Source organism: Dipodomys ordii, unplaced genomic scaffold (assembly GCF_000151885.1).
Source record: "Dipodomys ordii isolate 6190 unplaced genomic scaffold, Dord_2.0 Scaffold4, whole genome shotgun sequence".
NCBI lineage: Eukaryota > Metazoa > Chordata > Mammalia > Rodentia > Heteromyidae > Dipodomys > Dipodomys ordii.
Genome location: NW_012267220.1, coordinates 21,224,457 through 21,240,801, shown reverse-complemented (window position 1 = coordinate 21,240,801; position 16,345 = coordinate 21,224,457). Strand labels below are relative to the sequence as shown.

The 16,345-nt window shown below is 32.9% G+C and overlaps 1 protein-coding gene across 1 annotated transcript in view; it reads left to right on the top strand.

Moving 5' to 3' along the window:
- Positions 1 to 565: 565 nt before the first annotated feature.
- Tusc3 (tumor suppressor candidate 3) overlaps positions 566 to 16,345 on the top strand; it is an 89,085-nt gene continuing 73,305 nt past the window's right edge. The window contains exons 1-4 of the mRNA XM_013024081.1: positions 566 to 684; positions 2,724 to 2,844; positions 3,271 to 3,440; positions 14,538 to 14,655. Of these exons, the coding sequence (XP_012879535.1) occupies positions 566 to 684; positions 2,724 to 2,844; positions 3,271 to 3,440; positions 14,538 to 14,655 (528 nt within the window). The remainder of the gene's footprint in view (positions 685 to 2,723; positions 2,845 to 3,270; positions 3,441 to 14,537; positions 14,656 to 16,345) is intronic.

The following is a 16,345-nucleotide window of genomic DNA, read 5'->3' as shown; positions in this document are numbered from 1 at the left end:
AATATTGAGGAGTTATATTGAGGAGACATACCTCTGTACTTCTAAAATATGTAGATGTCTTCAAATTCTGCATTGTAATAAAGAACATACTGTGTGACATTATTGAAACTGGGTCTCATGTTTCTGCACATCTGTACTAGCATTAACAATTTTAGTATGACATTCGTTTCAAGGATATTGTTATACAGAAGTCTTGGAGGATAGACACATATCTTTTCTATGACAGAAGGCAGATATGTTTCTTGTGCAAGATTATAGAAGAATTGTTTTATCTGCATGTTTTTCTAGCGTTTCCTTTGAAATGTGGGGTCTTTTAAGAATTGGGTTATTCAGTGTCATCTTTTATGGACTTGTTAGGATGTGAATGACAAAAAGCTCATTCTGATTGTTGTGGCATAAGGAATATCTTTCATTGAGAATTCATGCTTGTACCCTCTGTAAGATTAACTTTGGCTTTAAGATCTTGTAAGTGGAGTAAAAACTTTGACCCTCTGCAATTATTTTATGTTTTAGTAGAAACATATTGATATAATTATGTAGTGTTTTAAAAAATGGAAAGGTGAGCATGGTGGCTCAAGACTATATTCCTAAATATTTGGGAGTTGAAGATGGAGGTCAACATGAGTATAAAAGTTCAGAAGACTCCATCTCAACTAATGATTGTTATCCTGAGTTACAGGGAAAGTACATGTGCCTGCCATCTCAACAACAAAGGGAAGCACAAGGATTGTTTATGAAAACTAGAGCATAAAACGAGACCCTTTTCTAGAGTAATCAACACCAAGAGGATTGGTGGGCTGGCAAAGTAGCTCAAATAGAGCCTGTTCCTATCAAGGTTAACTGCTGGAGTTCAAACCAAAAACAACAAACAGAATTCTGTAAGAATAATATTGTAAAAGCAAAAAGTAGTACGGAATTGTGTGTGTGTTGTTTGTATGTTGTATTTAATGAGAAAGCTATACTAAAACACAGTAGGAATATATAGGCAACTATTTAAAGGCCAATTACTTTTTGTCCTCCTTAGTGGATTTCCCTGCTTGATTTCTATCCTGATTCTGTTTTTTTCATAGAGGGTCACAATTTCTAAATACATAAATATAAAATATATGAATAATATAAAATATAAATGCTTATATATAACAATATTTTTCTTTGTATAAAAGATTCATAGATACTATATTGTCTTGCTAAGTGTTATAGTGAAGAGTTGAAGACTATCACATATGTTCTATTAATTATATAACAGTATTCTGTAACACACCATTAGATTATGCCTAACATGGAAAATACCATTACTTTGTTTCTTAGAATTAATTTAAAGAACAGATAACAAAATTCCTGTGTACCTTCCAATTGTTAGGGGTATACTGATGAGACTGATTATTTTCTAAAATAAGCTTTATTTTAGTTTGAGTTTAGTAAGATTATGATTTTATGTGTAGAAACATATTCATATGTGTAGGCAAAACTAAAGAATTGCTTATTAACTAGATCTTAGTAATTTGTTTAGAAGTTAAGATCAACTTGAGGTCTTGACCATTTTGTTACAGCAAAATTATGTCGGGTGTTTTAGTTTGTTTGTGTGTTTGTTTTTTATGTTTTTTGTGTGTGTGTTTTTTTGGTCTTGGGCTTGAACTTGGAGTGAGAGTGCTGTCCCTGATCTCTTTCACTCAATACTAGTGTTCTACCACTTTGAACCACAGCTCCACTTGCAGTTTTCTGTGGGCTTTGGAGATAATAGTTTCATGGATTTTCTTGACCAGGATGGTTTTGAACTGAGATCTTTAGATTTCAGCCTCCTGAGTAGCTAGGATTACAGGCTTGAGACACTATACCCAGGTTCAGGTTTTTAATACTAGCAGTCATCTCAGTAATGAGCCATATATTTTTTCATTTAGTTAGCATACCAGAACTGAATGTAGAGCATAAATTACTAATTAAAAATTCTGTATGTTGTACTGGTTAATATTTCTTCTTCCCTCTCTTTCATGTCTTTCAGTTTGTCTTCTTCGTTTACTTAAGCGAGTGCATACATGTCAGGTCTTTGCATTTAAAGCAGGTGCCTGTGTACCTGTTGTCTGATTCATGTACACAAGCTCATCTATGCAATTCATGAGGAGCCACTGATGCACAACTATTGGGAAGGGAGGGAAAAGAAATGAATTTCTTTCTAAATTCCAGAGTTGGGCTTTCCTGTTCAAGCCTGTTTCTTGACCATAGACACTTGGTTTTTCCAAGGCAGAGCATTTCTTTTTCTTACACATATGCAATCCTGTACAGGGATTTTTAGATAAAAATGAATGCTCTAAAGGCTAATCTACAGTGTCCTCTCTACCCTCGAGAAAATAATATTATTGATAGCACTCTACCTCCCATTAGGCCATCTCCCAGCCATTGGGCATTTACATTGTCCTGCCTGTTCCACTTTAGTCCTATCTTCATTTCATCACAGTAGATTAATTTAGATGTGTGTGTGTGTGTGTGTGTGTGTGTGTGTGTGTGTTAACAGTACTAGGGCTTGAACCTAGGACCTTGCCTTCTTACTCTTTCAGCTTTTTGCTGATAGCCTGTCTATACCACTTGAGACAAACTTCCATTCTGTTTGCTTGTTAATTGGAGATAGACTCTCTTGTTCATTTCTGCTCCAGCTGACTTTGTTTTAATTCTGTTTTCAATATCTCAGTCTTGTGAATCATTAGGATTACATAAACTCTTAAAATTAGTCAAGCAGAGGCTCCTATTCAACCTGCCAGTGGTAATGAGACCACAGTTGTTCTATGGTGTTTGGTTGAAGAACAGTTATTTTACCAGCCTGCCCTTTTCGTTGTCTCTTGGGTAGAGACAGTAAGTGTTCATTTGCAATGTGGACTTCTCTAAAGAGTCCTTTAAATACGAAGTGAAAATCCAGGGAACTCATTGCTTTTTCATTTTTCAGGTTATGTGATCCTTAGCCAGTCTGCCTTCTTTTTACCTATAAAAGCTTCTTTACATAGTAAAATGTTCACATTACTATGTATTTAGTGGGAAGATTAGGAAAATGTATGTGGATTTCATCTTTCTGATTTTTAAAATGTATTTTATAGTATTTTGAAATTGTTAGGAACAATGAAGTATTTTATGCACAACAGGTCAATTAACAATAAGTCCATTCACCAAAACGAGAACATTAACTAATGTGGTAAAAATTCAGTTTTAACATAACTTCTGTTTGGAAAGTATCAGTAATAGTTTAACCCTGTGTAATTTTAATTTTTTTGTGTATAATTCCAGAATCTTTTGGCTGAAAAGGTAGAACAGCTGATGGAATGGAGTTCTAGGCGCTCCATTTTCCGAATGAATGGTGATAAATTCCGAAAGTTTGTGAAGGCACCACCTCGAAACTATTCTATGATTGTTATGTTCACGGCTCTACAGCCTCAGCGGCAGTGCTCTGTTTGCAGGTGAGTTATGTATTTAAAGTTTCAAAAAGTGGGGGCTGGGAAGGTGGCTCAGTGGTAGAGTGCTTGCCTTGCATGCTTGAGGCTCTGGGTTTGATGCCTCAGCACCACGTAAGCAGGAAAAAAAAAGCCGGAAGTGGCACTGTGACTCAGGTGGTAGAGTGCTAGCCTTGAGTTGAAGAGCTGAGGGACAGCGCCCAGGCCCAGAGTTCAGGCCCCTCGACCAGATCCCCCCTCAAAAAAATGTTATTTATATGTTTAACCTGATATATATATATATATGAAAATAATTGTGGAATACAACTATGAACATTATAGAGTAAGCTTAAAATCAGCGTATTTTATAGGCTAATATTTTATTGCAGGCATCAAACTATATATTTATTAAATTCGCCAAGAAAGATCAAGAATATTTTGTCCTTTTCATATCCTACATTTTGATTTCTGGGTTACCTAATTATATCTGTGTTCATATATGCTGTTCATTTGAATATGGTCTTTTTAATAAAGAATAGAGCAACTCATATTTGCCTAGGGAAGTCCATTTACTTTTTGATACCTCCAGTGAATAGAAAATAAGTGTTAAACAATTTGAAATGAGTGAATATCAGTACTTTTCATTATGCCAGGTCAAAAAAATTCTGCACGTATGGCATGTATGTTAATAAGCTCAGTTGATGAGCATCTTGCAATAATCCCCATTTCTTGTTAGTTGTATGTAAAGCCCTACACATCCTGCTCATTCATGGTCTTTCTTCATGGTGATCTCTTTGAAAACATACCTATGGAAATCAAAGGTTTTTGTATAAAGTTGAGCTAGAACAAAAACAATGAACATGTAGTCAATATTTCTTAGTTTATTTTGAGATATGGTGGTACATATGTAAGAAATAATAAGAAGTGATAGAGTTCTTGTGTGTTAGTCATTTTTCTATAACTGACAAAATATTTTAGAAAATCAACTTCAAGGAGCAAAGATGTATTTTGGCTCACAGCTTCAGAGATTTCAGTCCATGATTATTTGGCTACATTTTTGGGGCCTACAGTAAATCATGGTAGAAGAGCATGATAGAAAAATCTGCTGCCTCCTGGTAGCCAGACAGAAGACCCAGCTAGTGACCAGAAGTAAAACAAACTCCTAAAAGATATGTCCCCTATGACCTACCCAACTAAGCCCCACTTCCTAATAGCTCATTCAAATATATATATATATAAACCTTGGAAATGTCCATTGAGAAAGTTAGCACTTTTTGGATACAATCACTTCTCAATATAATCACTTCTCAGTCACTTCACCACCATTTAAGTACCAAACCTTGAATATGTGAGGCTTTGGGGATATCTATAGCCAAACTATAACACCCTTGTATTGTTTCCTGTTTACTCCATGAATAGCATTGTGCAAATCTCTGATGTAATAACTCAAGCAGGTATTGTCATTGGTAAGTCATTATTAATGATAATAATGATAAAGTCGTCCACTCTTACCCCATATTCCACAGCTTACTTTCAATTTGGCTTCTCCTTTACTTATTTTTCATTTCTTTAATTTCCTTAAAGAATATAAATGCAATCATACCACATATGACTTTTGATTTTTGTTTTATAAAATTCTTGAATATAATAACTAAAACCTTTCACATTCTAAGTAATTAATTGGGCACTGTTTAAACTAAACCATAATTCCTTCAAAATCTTTACAAGTTATTTCATTTTAAATGGTTCATTCTTTCTATTACTAAACAATATTTTATGGTATGCATGTTCTACAGTTTGTTAAAAGTGACTCGGCTTGCTTCTGGTTTTGGATTGTTTTAGGTTAAGCATCCTAACCGAATAAAGTGAAATCTAAAATGCTCCAGAATCTGAAACTGAACACTGCCATGATGTTTTAGTAGAAAATTTAATTTAGGCTTTTCTTTGTGAGCCTTTTCTGGTTGTTTTGTTTTTCTATAAAACCAATAAATTTTCTTTCAGAGTTAATTCATAATTAGATTCTCTAGTTGTTTCTTCTTGCTGAAAGGCTAGTGAATGAGCCTTTGATTTCTTATATTTCCATTTAGCAATATATTCTGTTCTTCCATCACATAGTCGGTTTATTCACAAATTTGTGAATTCAATTCTCACCGCCCTCAGTGCTAGTATCAAACTCCTTGGCCAAGTAAAGTTGTTAATTATTACTACTCAATACAATTCTCACTTCCTTTAAGTGTTAACTTCAAACTTTCCCCATCAAATTATACTGCGGGGAATATTTCCATAATTGCTAAATTTTTGTTTTGTTTTTGTTTTTATTTAATTTATATTTTTCCAGTCCTGGGGCTTCAACTTGGGCTCTGTCCCTGAGCCTCTCAGTGCTTAAGGCTAGCTCTCTACCACTTGGGCCACAGTGCCATTTTGGCTTTTTCTGTTTATGTGGTACTGAGGAATCAAACCCAGAGTTTTCATGTATGATAGGCAAGCACTCTACAACTAAGCCACATTCCCAACCCCTAATTGCTAAAAGTTATAGATCTATTCTCCCACCAAAATACTTATTTCCTCTAGAATTTAATACTTATTATAAGATATCCCTGTTTAAAGTTACTTCTGTGTCTCAAAAATTAAGGGAACAAATTAGTTGAATAAAACATTTTACACATTTTCAAAAAATTTTTCAGGGAAATGGATTGACCTAAAACAAATCATGTTAAGTGAAATAAGCCAAGTTTAGAGAGACAAACAGCACATTTTTCTCTCATATGTAGAAGGTAGATCTAAAATACACCAGGATATATTAAATTATACAGGACTCTAGCATTCACACAGAGAGACTCTTAGGGGAGGAACACAGAGGTGCCATGCTTATGTGCCTCAATCATGTAAAATTATATTTATCAAAATAAACTGTAGGAAATAGAAATGAGGTATTTTCTTTATTGTTGTTTTTGTTTTCTAATCTTTTTTTCTTCTTTATTTAGCTGTGTTTGAGAGAGTAAGGTGTAACATAGTAATGGAGGGACAAAGGGTGAACAAGTACAGAAGTGGTACTTGAAACACTACGTTGAAATGAATTACACAACTTGTGGCTGGGCATAGGAAGGAAAAACTGGGAGAGAGTGATGGAAGGAGTGATATTGCCCAAGAAGAAATGTACTCATTACCTGACTGTAATCCCTCTGTGCATCACTTTTATAATAGCAATAAAAACAATATTTACAAAAAATAAAACCTTTTTGACTTACAGAACCAAATACAGTACTTTTGTAGATAAAAGTCATGTGTTAGAGGTTACAATATTATTGGACTCTCTCTATATATAAATTAGTAAAATACAGTATAAACTGAGGAATGTATTACACGACTATTAAATTGTAACTGTTTGTATATGTTTTGTATATATATATGAACATATGTATACATTTATTTGTGTTGTATATTATTAATCTGAAAGTAAATCTGAGAAAAATCCATTTTTATAGATGACACTATTAAAGCTCAAAGGGTACTCCATAACTATTAGAGTTTTAATACTTAAGGTATTCATTCGTCCCTGACCCATGAACTGTATTTGTATTTTGCTTGCATTCCCAGCTAAAATTATTAGCCGTTTAGAGCAAGGATTCATCAGCCTGCATTTTCTAAACATAGGATCATGAAAACTTTTATTCCAGTAGCATCTCATAATAGAACTAAAATGTGCAGTTTACATATCCAAAATCATGTGGAAAAGTGCTGGGCTTCCCATTTTTATCACAAGTGAGGTCACATAGTATAGGATTATATAGTTAGCACATAAGGTGAAAACCAAGTATAGATAAAAATCATCCTGCACTTAATGTACTTGTAAGTGCATTTGCTTTTTAAGTGGTTTTTGAACTATTGCCCTTACTGCTTCTCTCATATTACTCTGCGATATTAAATTTTTAATTGTCTCTCTTTTGCCTGGCAACTTAAAACAGGTATTTTACTTCTTTGTCAGAATAGAAAACTGTTGAAATTCATGCATTTTTTGTGTGCCTGTTTTCATAGTGTAAATAATACATGAGAAATGGCCTGATTGAATCTGTGATCAGTTTAATAGGAACGATGCTGTCTTCTAGTTTTTTTAAATTTTTAACATTAAAGATACATAATGTAATTTCATCATATCTGTGCTCTTTGTGGGTGATAATTATCATTAATTCTACAGTATAATCTCATTGTAGAATCTGTTTTGGACTACAAAGTGCCTTTTATACCTCTTTCCCAATTTCTGTACTGGCCAATTTACCTTTGCCTCTGTAGTTACTTTTAATATATTTTGTTCTCACACTGTAATTATTTTTTGTTTTAATATTAAATTTTTCTTTTCTTTTAGAGCAAGCAAAGTGTTACTTGCATTGCTCTAGAGTGGTTTGATTGTTTCCTCATGGTTTTGGCAGAAGTGCTATTGTAGTTATTGATATGCTTTTCATATGTCAGATTACAACACTGCTTATATGAATTAACATGATTGTCAACAAATCCTTCCATTGTACAAGTATATTTTTCCCTTGAAATAAATTATTTGAAGACGACAAGTAGGTTTGGGAGAGAGGACACGGGTACCAGGTAAACATCCTGTTTCTCAGCTAGTGGTTAGAGAAACCATAGATAATTTTTGCTTGAATTTGGTATTATGTTGCCGATTGTGAAATTAATTAGTTGCTAGCTTCTGTAAAGACTGGCTTTCTACACTCTTGTATTTTGAATATGTTAAGGACTTATTTTTATTCACTAATGCATTACTATAATATTCTTTATTTTAGAAGAGTTTTTTTATTTAATCAGTGGGTACCAATTCCCATATCACAGATCTGCACTGTTCTATTTTTTAGTATGAATACTCACATGTTTACTTGGTACTGTTGTTATCGAAATACCATCACCATGGCTTCAGTGTTAGTTGTACTCATTGCTCCTTGTATATTTTCATAAGCATTCAGGCCTTTTTAATTGAAGAAAAAAACTTCTGAACAACTCTCTGTATGTACTTAAGAAGTATGACTTAAGTTTGCTCTCTATTGTAGAAGAATACTACACAGTTTTACCTGTCTTTTCATCACTTTATCTTTACTGTCTTTTTCCAAAATGAAAATCCAAATCTCAATCAGTTTTAATGCATTTGCTCATTTGCTGTCTTTAAAATGTACAAAAATGCTTCAGTTTTCAACACTTGTGTGATCTCTGACAATCAATGGTTGTAGGTGAAAACCTTTCCCACTTTCTGTGCAGTAGGATTTGATGTTCATGAATGAGTCTTTAGATACTTGCTAGCCATGTTTGAAAACTGGTCATCGACTGTTTTTTTTTTTTCAAATTTATTTATTAAAAAAAATCCAAAGTGGATCAAAAAGAAAAATCATCAAGGTGCCAGACACAGGCCAAGAGAATAGGTAGAAAAGTATGCCTTGGGAACATTCAGGACTTCATCTCTACCTTAGTTTTCAAAGTTATAACCTAACATAAATAGCTTAGTTTTCCATTGACCTAGCTTCTGCACCTACAAATGTGGCTGACTTGCCGTTCAAAGGCCTCAGTTGAAGGACCACATTTACACACAGGTCGTGGCTGCTTTTTGTTTCTGTTTGCCTTGCTTTTTAGCTTCCCAAATCGTCAAATATCCACTGAATTTCAATCAAGGCTAGGTTGTATGTTAAACTGCGCTGACCCTAAACTGGGCTGGGAGTGTAACTCACTTAGTGTGCCATCCTCAGCACCATGTAGAAAGGCAAACAAAGCAAGAATAGCCACAAATAACAATGAACCAGATACTGAAACTCAAACTTTGTATCTGCAGTTTTTACAGCAACAAAATTGGTCAAGGCATACATAATATTAATTACCTCATCTGGCTGCCTGAGCCACCAGTCTATGTAAATTCTATGTAAAGACAGTGTTTGCCACAGCAGCAACCTTGGGTGTAATCTCAGGGTATGTCCCTTTTATAGTACTCTACTTACACCCTGAGGATCATGAAACAATTATCAATGCCAGCCCACTATTGAGCTCCCAGCTCAGCTGAGTGGAAGCTCCTTCTTTTCTACATGTATTTCCATGCTAGATTTCCCCTTCCTCTTCCTAGCTGTCATGTTGTGACTGTTGTTTGCTTATTGTTAATATGTTCTTTCTCATGCTCTGTTCTGAGCACCAGTCTGATTTTCTTCAATGTTTACTGTTTAACTTTACTCACTTTGCTGAGTAGAAGAGGTTTCTTGATTGTTTTGATTTTTTGTACTTTTTATTGTAAAAATACTATATAGAGGAGTTACATGAGCAAGATAATGAGTATATTTCCTATGGAGCATTGTTGCCTCCTCCTCTATTTTTCCCCTCCATCCCTTCCCTCCCACCGCCACAACTATTCCCCACGACCTTCCTGCCATCGTGATTGTTTTGATTTTGAACTGGAGTATAATGCTTGCTTTAATCCCACATCTTGGCTCCTCTGCCAACTTTTGAGAGAATAGATGTAATTTCTGTAGGGTTTTCAGTATGCCTACTATAGTTTTGTTGGTTCTATTTGTAGAACTAGATGATTTTTACAAATTGTTGCAAGGTTTTTGTCATTATAGGAACCCAATGATTAACTTGTAGGTTAACTTGGAATCTGAACACAAACATGAAGGATCTTTAAAATGAAAACTATTTTACTAATATTATTATAATGTTGCTATGTTCATTCTAGATCACATGAAATGCAGAGCTTTGTACTTTCTGTATTCTTAGAATCTTATTTAATGAAATGAGAGTATTTTCATATTGGTAGAGAATTAATTGAAAATTTGATATTGCAGTATTACAGAAGTAATTCTATATAGGCAAGTCTGATCACCTCAGATCTAGTATAAATCTCTTAAATTTGTTATTTTTATGATTCATGTGTATAAAATTTATCATGAAACTATGGCTAAATAGGCAGTAAGCGCTAGTATTTTAATATGAACCTGTTACCTGAAAGGAAGTTGCAGTAACAGTAAAAAGCACAAACATACTTTGTAAGGTGTCCTTCCAAGAAAAGTAGTTAAAAATGGTATTCATCATGGGAAATATATAGACTATCTATAGACCATGGATGAGCTAATCTGTTTTGTTTCATGAAATCTTGTAAGAAAGATTGTACTATAAAAATTATTATATTTGGGTTAAGTTTTTCCTTGACTGAAGATTTTACTATACCAGATTTAATATAACTAGTGTCCTGGAGTTAACCGCTTAAGCACTCCTGAATCTCTCTCGTGCAGTCTTACTGCCCTCTTCAGGCGGCATACGAATCTTAAGAATCTTATACAGTCCCCTAAGTTCTTAGGTTAGGCCTTGAGTGCTCCTGTAAACTGCAACAAAAATATTGTTTTAGTTTGTAAATATAGTAAATGTAGATAATTTGAGGTACATGTTGGGGCATTTGTGTTGTAAATGAAGATATTGGATTTACTGTAGTTTTTAATTTCTAGTTTGAAATGGCATTTAGGTCTGAGTAAGCAGGAACAATATTTGCTTTTGATCATTAGTCTAAACTGACATAAATGTAGACAAAAATCCACTAAATTTATCTTTTCTGTTAGATTTCCTCTACCTCCTACAAAGTGTAAAGAAGTTGGACTATTAGGGGCATACATGATAATGATAATATAATAAGAATGTAGAATCTTTGCTATGAGGATAGTTTTCTTGCTAATGAATCTTTTGTACTCTCAACCTATACCATTATTATGTTTTTCTCATCTTCCTTGACTTGTTTTTAATGACACAGATTTGTCCATTGATTTTATTGTTTCTGAATTATACCCATCAGAAGAAAGCCCTTATTTATTTTTGTTATTATTAATTTTCTATTAAGTATTGGGCATATTTGAGTTGAGAAATTGGAAATTATTTGGCCTTCATTTATCTAGATCAAATATCTAGAGATATTTCAATGTAGACTGTTTTAGAAAATTGTAGTGGATCTGTTGGCCTGCTATATCCTAAAAGAGACTATATAAAATAGGTTATGGACTGGGAAGGTGGCTCAGTGGTAGAGTGCTTGCCTCACAAGCATGAGGCTGGAAGTGGAGCTGTGGCTCAAGTAGTAGGGCACTCATGTTGAACAAACAAACAAACAAAAATGTTTCAGAGGGAAACAAAAAACCCATCCTGTAAAGTAGGTCATATCTTTATATAACATTTTAATAATATCTTCTGTTTTTCAAGAAAGCATTTTGAATGGAACCCATTGCTTATTTTCTTTCTTCCAATATATTATACACTTTTGCCAGGTACAATATTTTTAAATAATTTGTTACCTAATCTAATTCTTTTGAAAACACCTGAATTTTGTCATTATTTACAGAAATGTCTTTTTTAATTTTTCTCCCCTTGAGTCTTTCTTCCTCTTATTTTCTAAGATGAATCTTACATTTCTATTTCCTCATTGTTTTTTCCCTCTTTTTTCTTGATTATTATAATTTTAGTCCTGGACAAACTGGTTATTTTCCATAGCTCAATCCACGATGATGCCAACTTCCTTTGTATGCTGTGTAGCATCTACAATCTGCATTCTTTTAATGAGTTTCTTATTTATGTATTAGACATATCCACTTCTTCCTCTAACGAGCCTCTTAATTATAGCGATTATGAACTATACCTCATTGTCATTGTTGTTGGAGCATATGCCGAAGACTCAGTATGAATACCATTGATAATTAAGCTCTGGATTCCATATTTACATATGAAATTGACATTAATATGATATCACATGATGGACTAGTTGGGCTAGGTTAGTTTATAACAGTATGAGTAAAAGAAGTCAATATATCTGCTTAGTTCATTTCATAACATATTGCATACAGATGTTGAAAAATCAAAATATTTAATTGACTTATTTTTGTATCATGGATGTCATTTACCCAAGAATGCTGTTTTGATGATTTTTCTGTTAAGATGTTTTTCAATAAAATCATCCAGTAATGCAATTTTATTTATATGCTTTTTTCTTATTTATGATGTCATCCTTCTATTTTTTAACAATATTAATCTCTTAAGCTTTATCATTATTCTAATATGCATTGCAACATGGAGGGAGGGCATAGCTGTTGTAGTTGGCATGTTTCTCTAGGAAACAGATCACGTTCTCTTTTATATGATTTTTTTAAACCAGTATCCTAGAGTGTTTCACTATGTAAAACTTGATCTTTGCTTTTCCTGGTGCCCTTATTGTTCATGCTCTAGCTCTTCTCAGTGAGACTCTCATTCTTGAGATTTGACCTTTTCTGTCACTTCTTCTGAAAAGTCCTGTTGACCATTCCATCTATCTACCATTATTTACTGTAATGTTATTGTGGATGATTATCTCAGCATATACTTCATTGACAATTATTTTATATATTCTTGTAGTTACCTGCTCAGTCGCCCCAATCAAACATCACCTCAATGACATAAGAGGCCTTGGAGATTAGCTTACTTCTTGCTCTTGGATACATTGTCTATACTTTTGTATGAATTAATAGTGAGTTAAATTTAAGAACAAAAGTTTTCAAAGTTTATAATTAATTGGATCGAAAATATTCTAAAAATAATTTTATATAATATTCTAGCCACTAACCACAATAACAGTCAAGCAGTAATGATTAGTTTGTGCACTGTGCTTTGGTGACATAATGCTCTTAAAATGTTTATGCTAAATAACTTCAGATTGTAACACTGCTAAATATATCTTTTAATCACAGTCACACAGATAATATTAATAATAATTTAAAAAGTTAAACTATGTTCACTCTGGTTTTGAACTCCTCTATTTGTAGATATGTAGTCCAGAGATATTTGTTGTTACTCTTTTGTGCTTATTATAGGGTATAGTTTTGGGTCCTGTATTCTTGACGAATTAAATTTTCAACATTTTTCTATTCTAGGAAGAATAGTCATTTAAGAAAATACTTTTTAAAAAAAAGTCCATGAGGCTTTCCTTAAATTTATAGTGAGCTTTTAGATAGTTTAGTATTAAGTAATAGAAAGGTGAATTCTGTCATTGGTAGGGCAAGATTAAAGTTTGGGCTCCATTATTTTGACAGGTAAATTTAATTATGAACTCTGTTTCAGAATTATTTCTTATCTTCAGACTCAACTATTTCTGGATTTGGTTGTTTTCCTTTTTAGTTGCAATTGCCCCTGAAATTTTAGCTGTCTTCGTCAAACTTTTCCATGAGCTGTTTTCCAAATGTTTCTGGAAATTTTTTATCGGCTACTGACTCTACTGTTTTTATAGCATTATCCTATTTTATTTCACTTCTTATATCTTTGGAGAAGAATAAGATAAACTCTTGAAAATAGTAATATTAAAAGCACTATTTTCCTCCAAATGTTTGAGCAATATCTTGTTGATTCTTGTTTCTGTTATGGTTTATATTTTTCCAGCAAAGCTGTTTCTCTATTCCTACTGTCTCTCTATATAAATCACTGTCATCTGGAAAATCTTCAAAATCCCCATTAAAAATGGATTCAGTATATGAATAAATACTATATTAAGGGAAGGCTTGTTTGTTGCCTCTGGTGTAGCCACTCAGAGAAAATTTTGCTTACTTTTAGATTTGAATGTAAATGTGCTTTAACTCAAAGGAATGTATAATGGTAAAGGTAGCTTTATTTTCAACTTTAAATCTTATATTTTCTTTCACTTAGTTGTTCCATTAAACTAATTTGTTAAATGTTGACCTATACCTTTTACTACAATGTATTGGAAAATTTGACTTACATCATAAAAAATGCCACCAAGTATTTTCTTTCCTAAAGTAAAAATAGGCAAACTTTTTATTCAAAGGTCCACGCTAGGCCATAGCCCATTTTAGATAACATTAAGAGCAGCTGGATTTGGCCCTTACAGGAGGAGTTATAAAGGATATATGCCTGAATCTAAGTGTCTGTATTTAATGGAAACCATTGTGGAATAGCAAAAATTTGAGTAATTTTAAAATAATTTGCACATGTTTGAACTGTTTCCTCTTTTTATGGTTGATATTCATTTACCTTTCAGTTCATACAAATGATGGCCAAATTTTACCCTAGAATTGCTTGTTTTATTGGAATACTGAAGTGTTTTCTGTTTTGCTCCATTATCTTTTCCAGGCAAGCTAATGAAGAGTATCAAATACTGGCGAATTCCTGGCGCTATTCCTCTGCGTTTTGTAACAAACTGTTTTTCGGTATGGTGGACTATGATGAGGGAACAGATGTTTTTCAACAGGTAAAGAAGTTGTATTTGTTTTGTAATATATTATACAATGTGTTGGTTACATTTTTTTCCTGTATAAAATACAATTCATAGAGTGAGTTAATACATTAACTGATACAAACAATAAATTCTGTGATATTATTAAAATAATTGCAGTTAATATTATATCATTAGAAGGTTTGCTAGTAGCAAGTAGCAAGTACAGTAAAAACACTTCACATCTGTATTTGTAGGGAAGATTGTTTTCAGCAAATGGCTAGTGTTACTTTGGTATTTATATATTGTTTAGGCAATGTTTTATACAAGTTTATGATATTTTGTGTAAAATTCAGTGAAAGTTTTACTTTTGTAGATTCTTTAACATGTAAAATGTTACATATTTATTTTAAAGTTATTATACCTCTCATATTCAAATTCCAGTGTTGCAACCCTAAATCACATTGTGACTCTATTTGTAGCTGGGGCCTTCTAGAGATAATTAAGGTTGCATGAGGTCATGAGGATGAGTCCCTGCTCCAGTAGGACCGATAGCCTCATAAGAAGAAAGATTAATAGTGCATGTTGGCAAAGGCCATTTGGAGACATGGCGATGAAAGAGCTATTTCTAAGCTTAGAAAGAGAGGCTTCACCAAAAACCCAGCACCTTGATCTAGAAATTTGGGGTGATAGGCCTTTTCTTTCTCTCACATGGTGCACTTTGGTTTAATGCTTGATTGATTCTTACTACTAATAGGAAATGGACCATTAGTGAGTATTTTTTTCTTATTTTTTCCAGATTAGCTCATTGCTATTAGTTTCTATTTCAATAACATATTTTTCTTTTTGTGCCTTCAATATCTTTTTATTAGTAGTAGATTTCATTTACATCCTCTCCCTTTAATTCATTTGTAGTTTATTTTAGATGTTTTTTTCTAAACTAAATAGTAAAGTATCTGTGCTTAGAATTGTGTGTGTGTTTACTCATAGTCAATAAGTATTATAGAGGATTAATCTATAGAAGCTGTAAATTTCTAGGAAAACATAAATAAAAAGTTTTTAAAATTAATATACTGTTATTATAAAGCAGAGGGATTGCAATTACATGAGTCAGGCAATGAGTGCATTTTCTTTCGTATAGTGTCTTCTGTTCCCTCACTCTTCCAGTCCTTCTCTCCCATTTCTACCAGGAGTTTTATAGTTCATTTTCATCAGTGTCCAGTGGGATCCATTGCTGAATTTCTTCACTCTTCTGCCCTTGAGTTCTTTGCCCCCCAAAGATATACACATGACCATACCATTCATAAGGAAGACAGAATAATCAAAAAGTTAAAAAGAGATCTGTTGTTTCTGTATCTTGGAGTTAATTTATATATATATATATATATATATATATATACATATGTATGTCTATGTGTATATGTTTATATATACATATAAAGATAGCTTTAAAACAGAAAAACATATAGTTCTTACAAGCAGCACATATGTAGTTTTAAAACAGCAAAACAAATATAGTTCTTATAAGCAGTTTATAGATTAGGAAGTTGGTCATTATCATTTCAGAAGAATAAAATCAAATACATATATAATTTCAAATCAACTTAAAGGCAAATATATGGATCTATAACTCAAATATTAATTTGTGTACTTTACACATTTTTATATACTCTTGGGAAATTGGTCTTAGAGATCACAAATGGAAGAACTGTTCATTATGTACTTG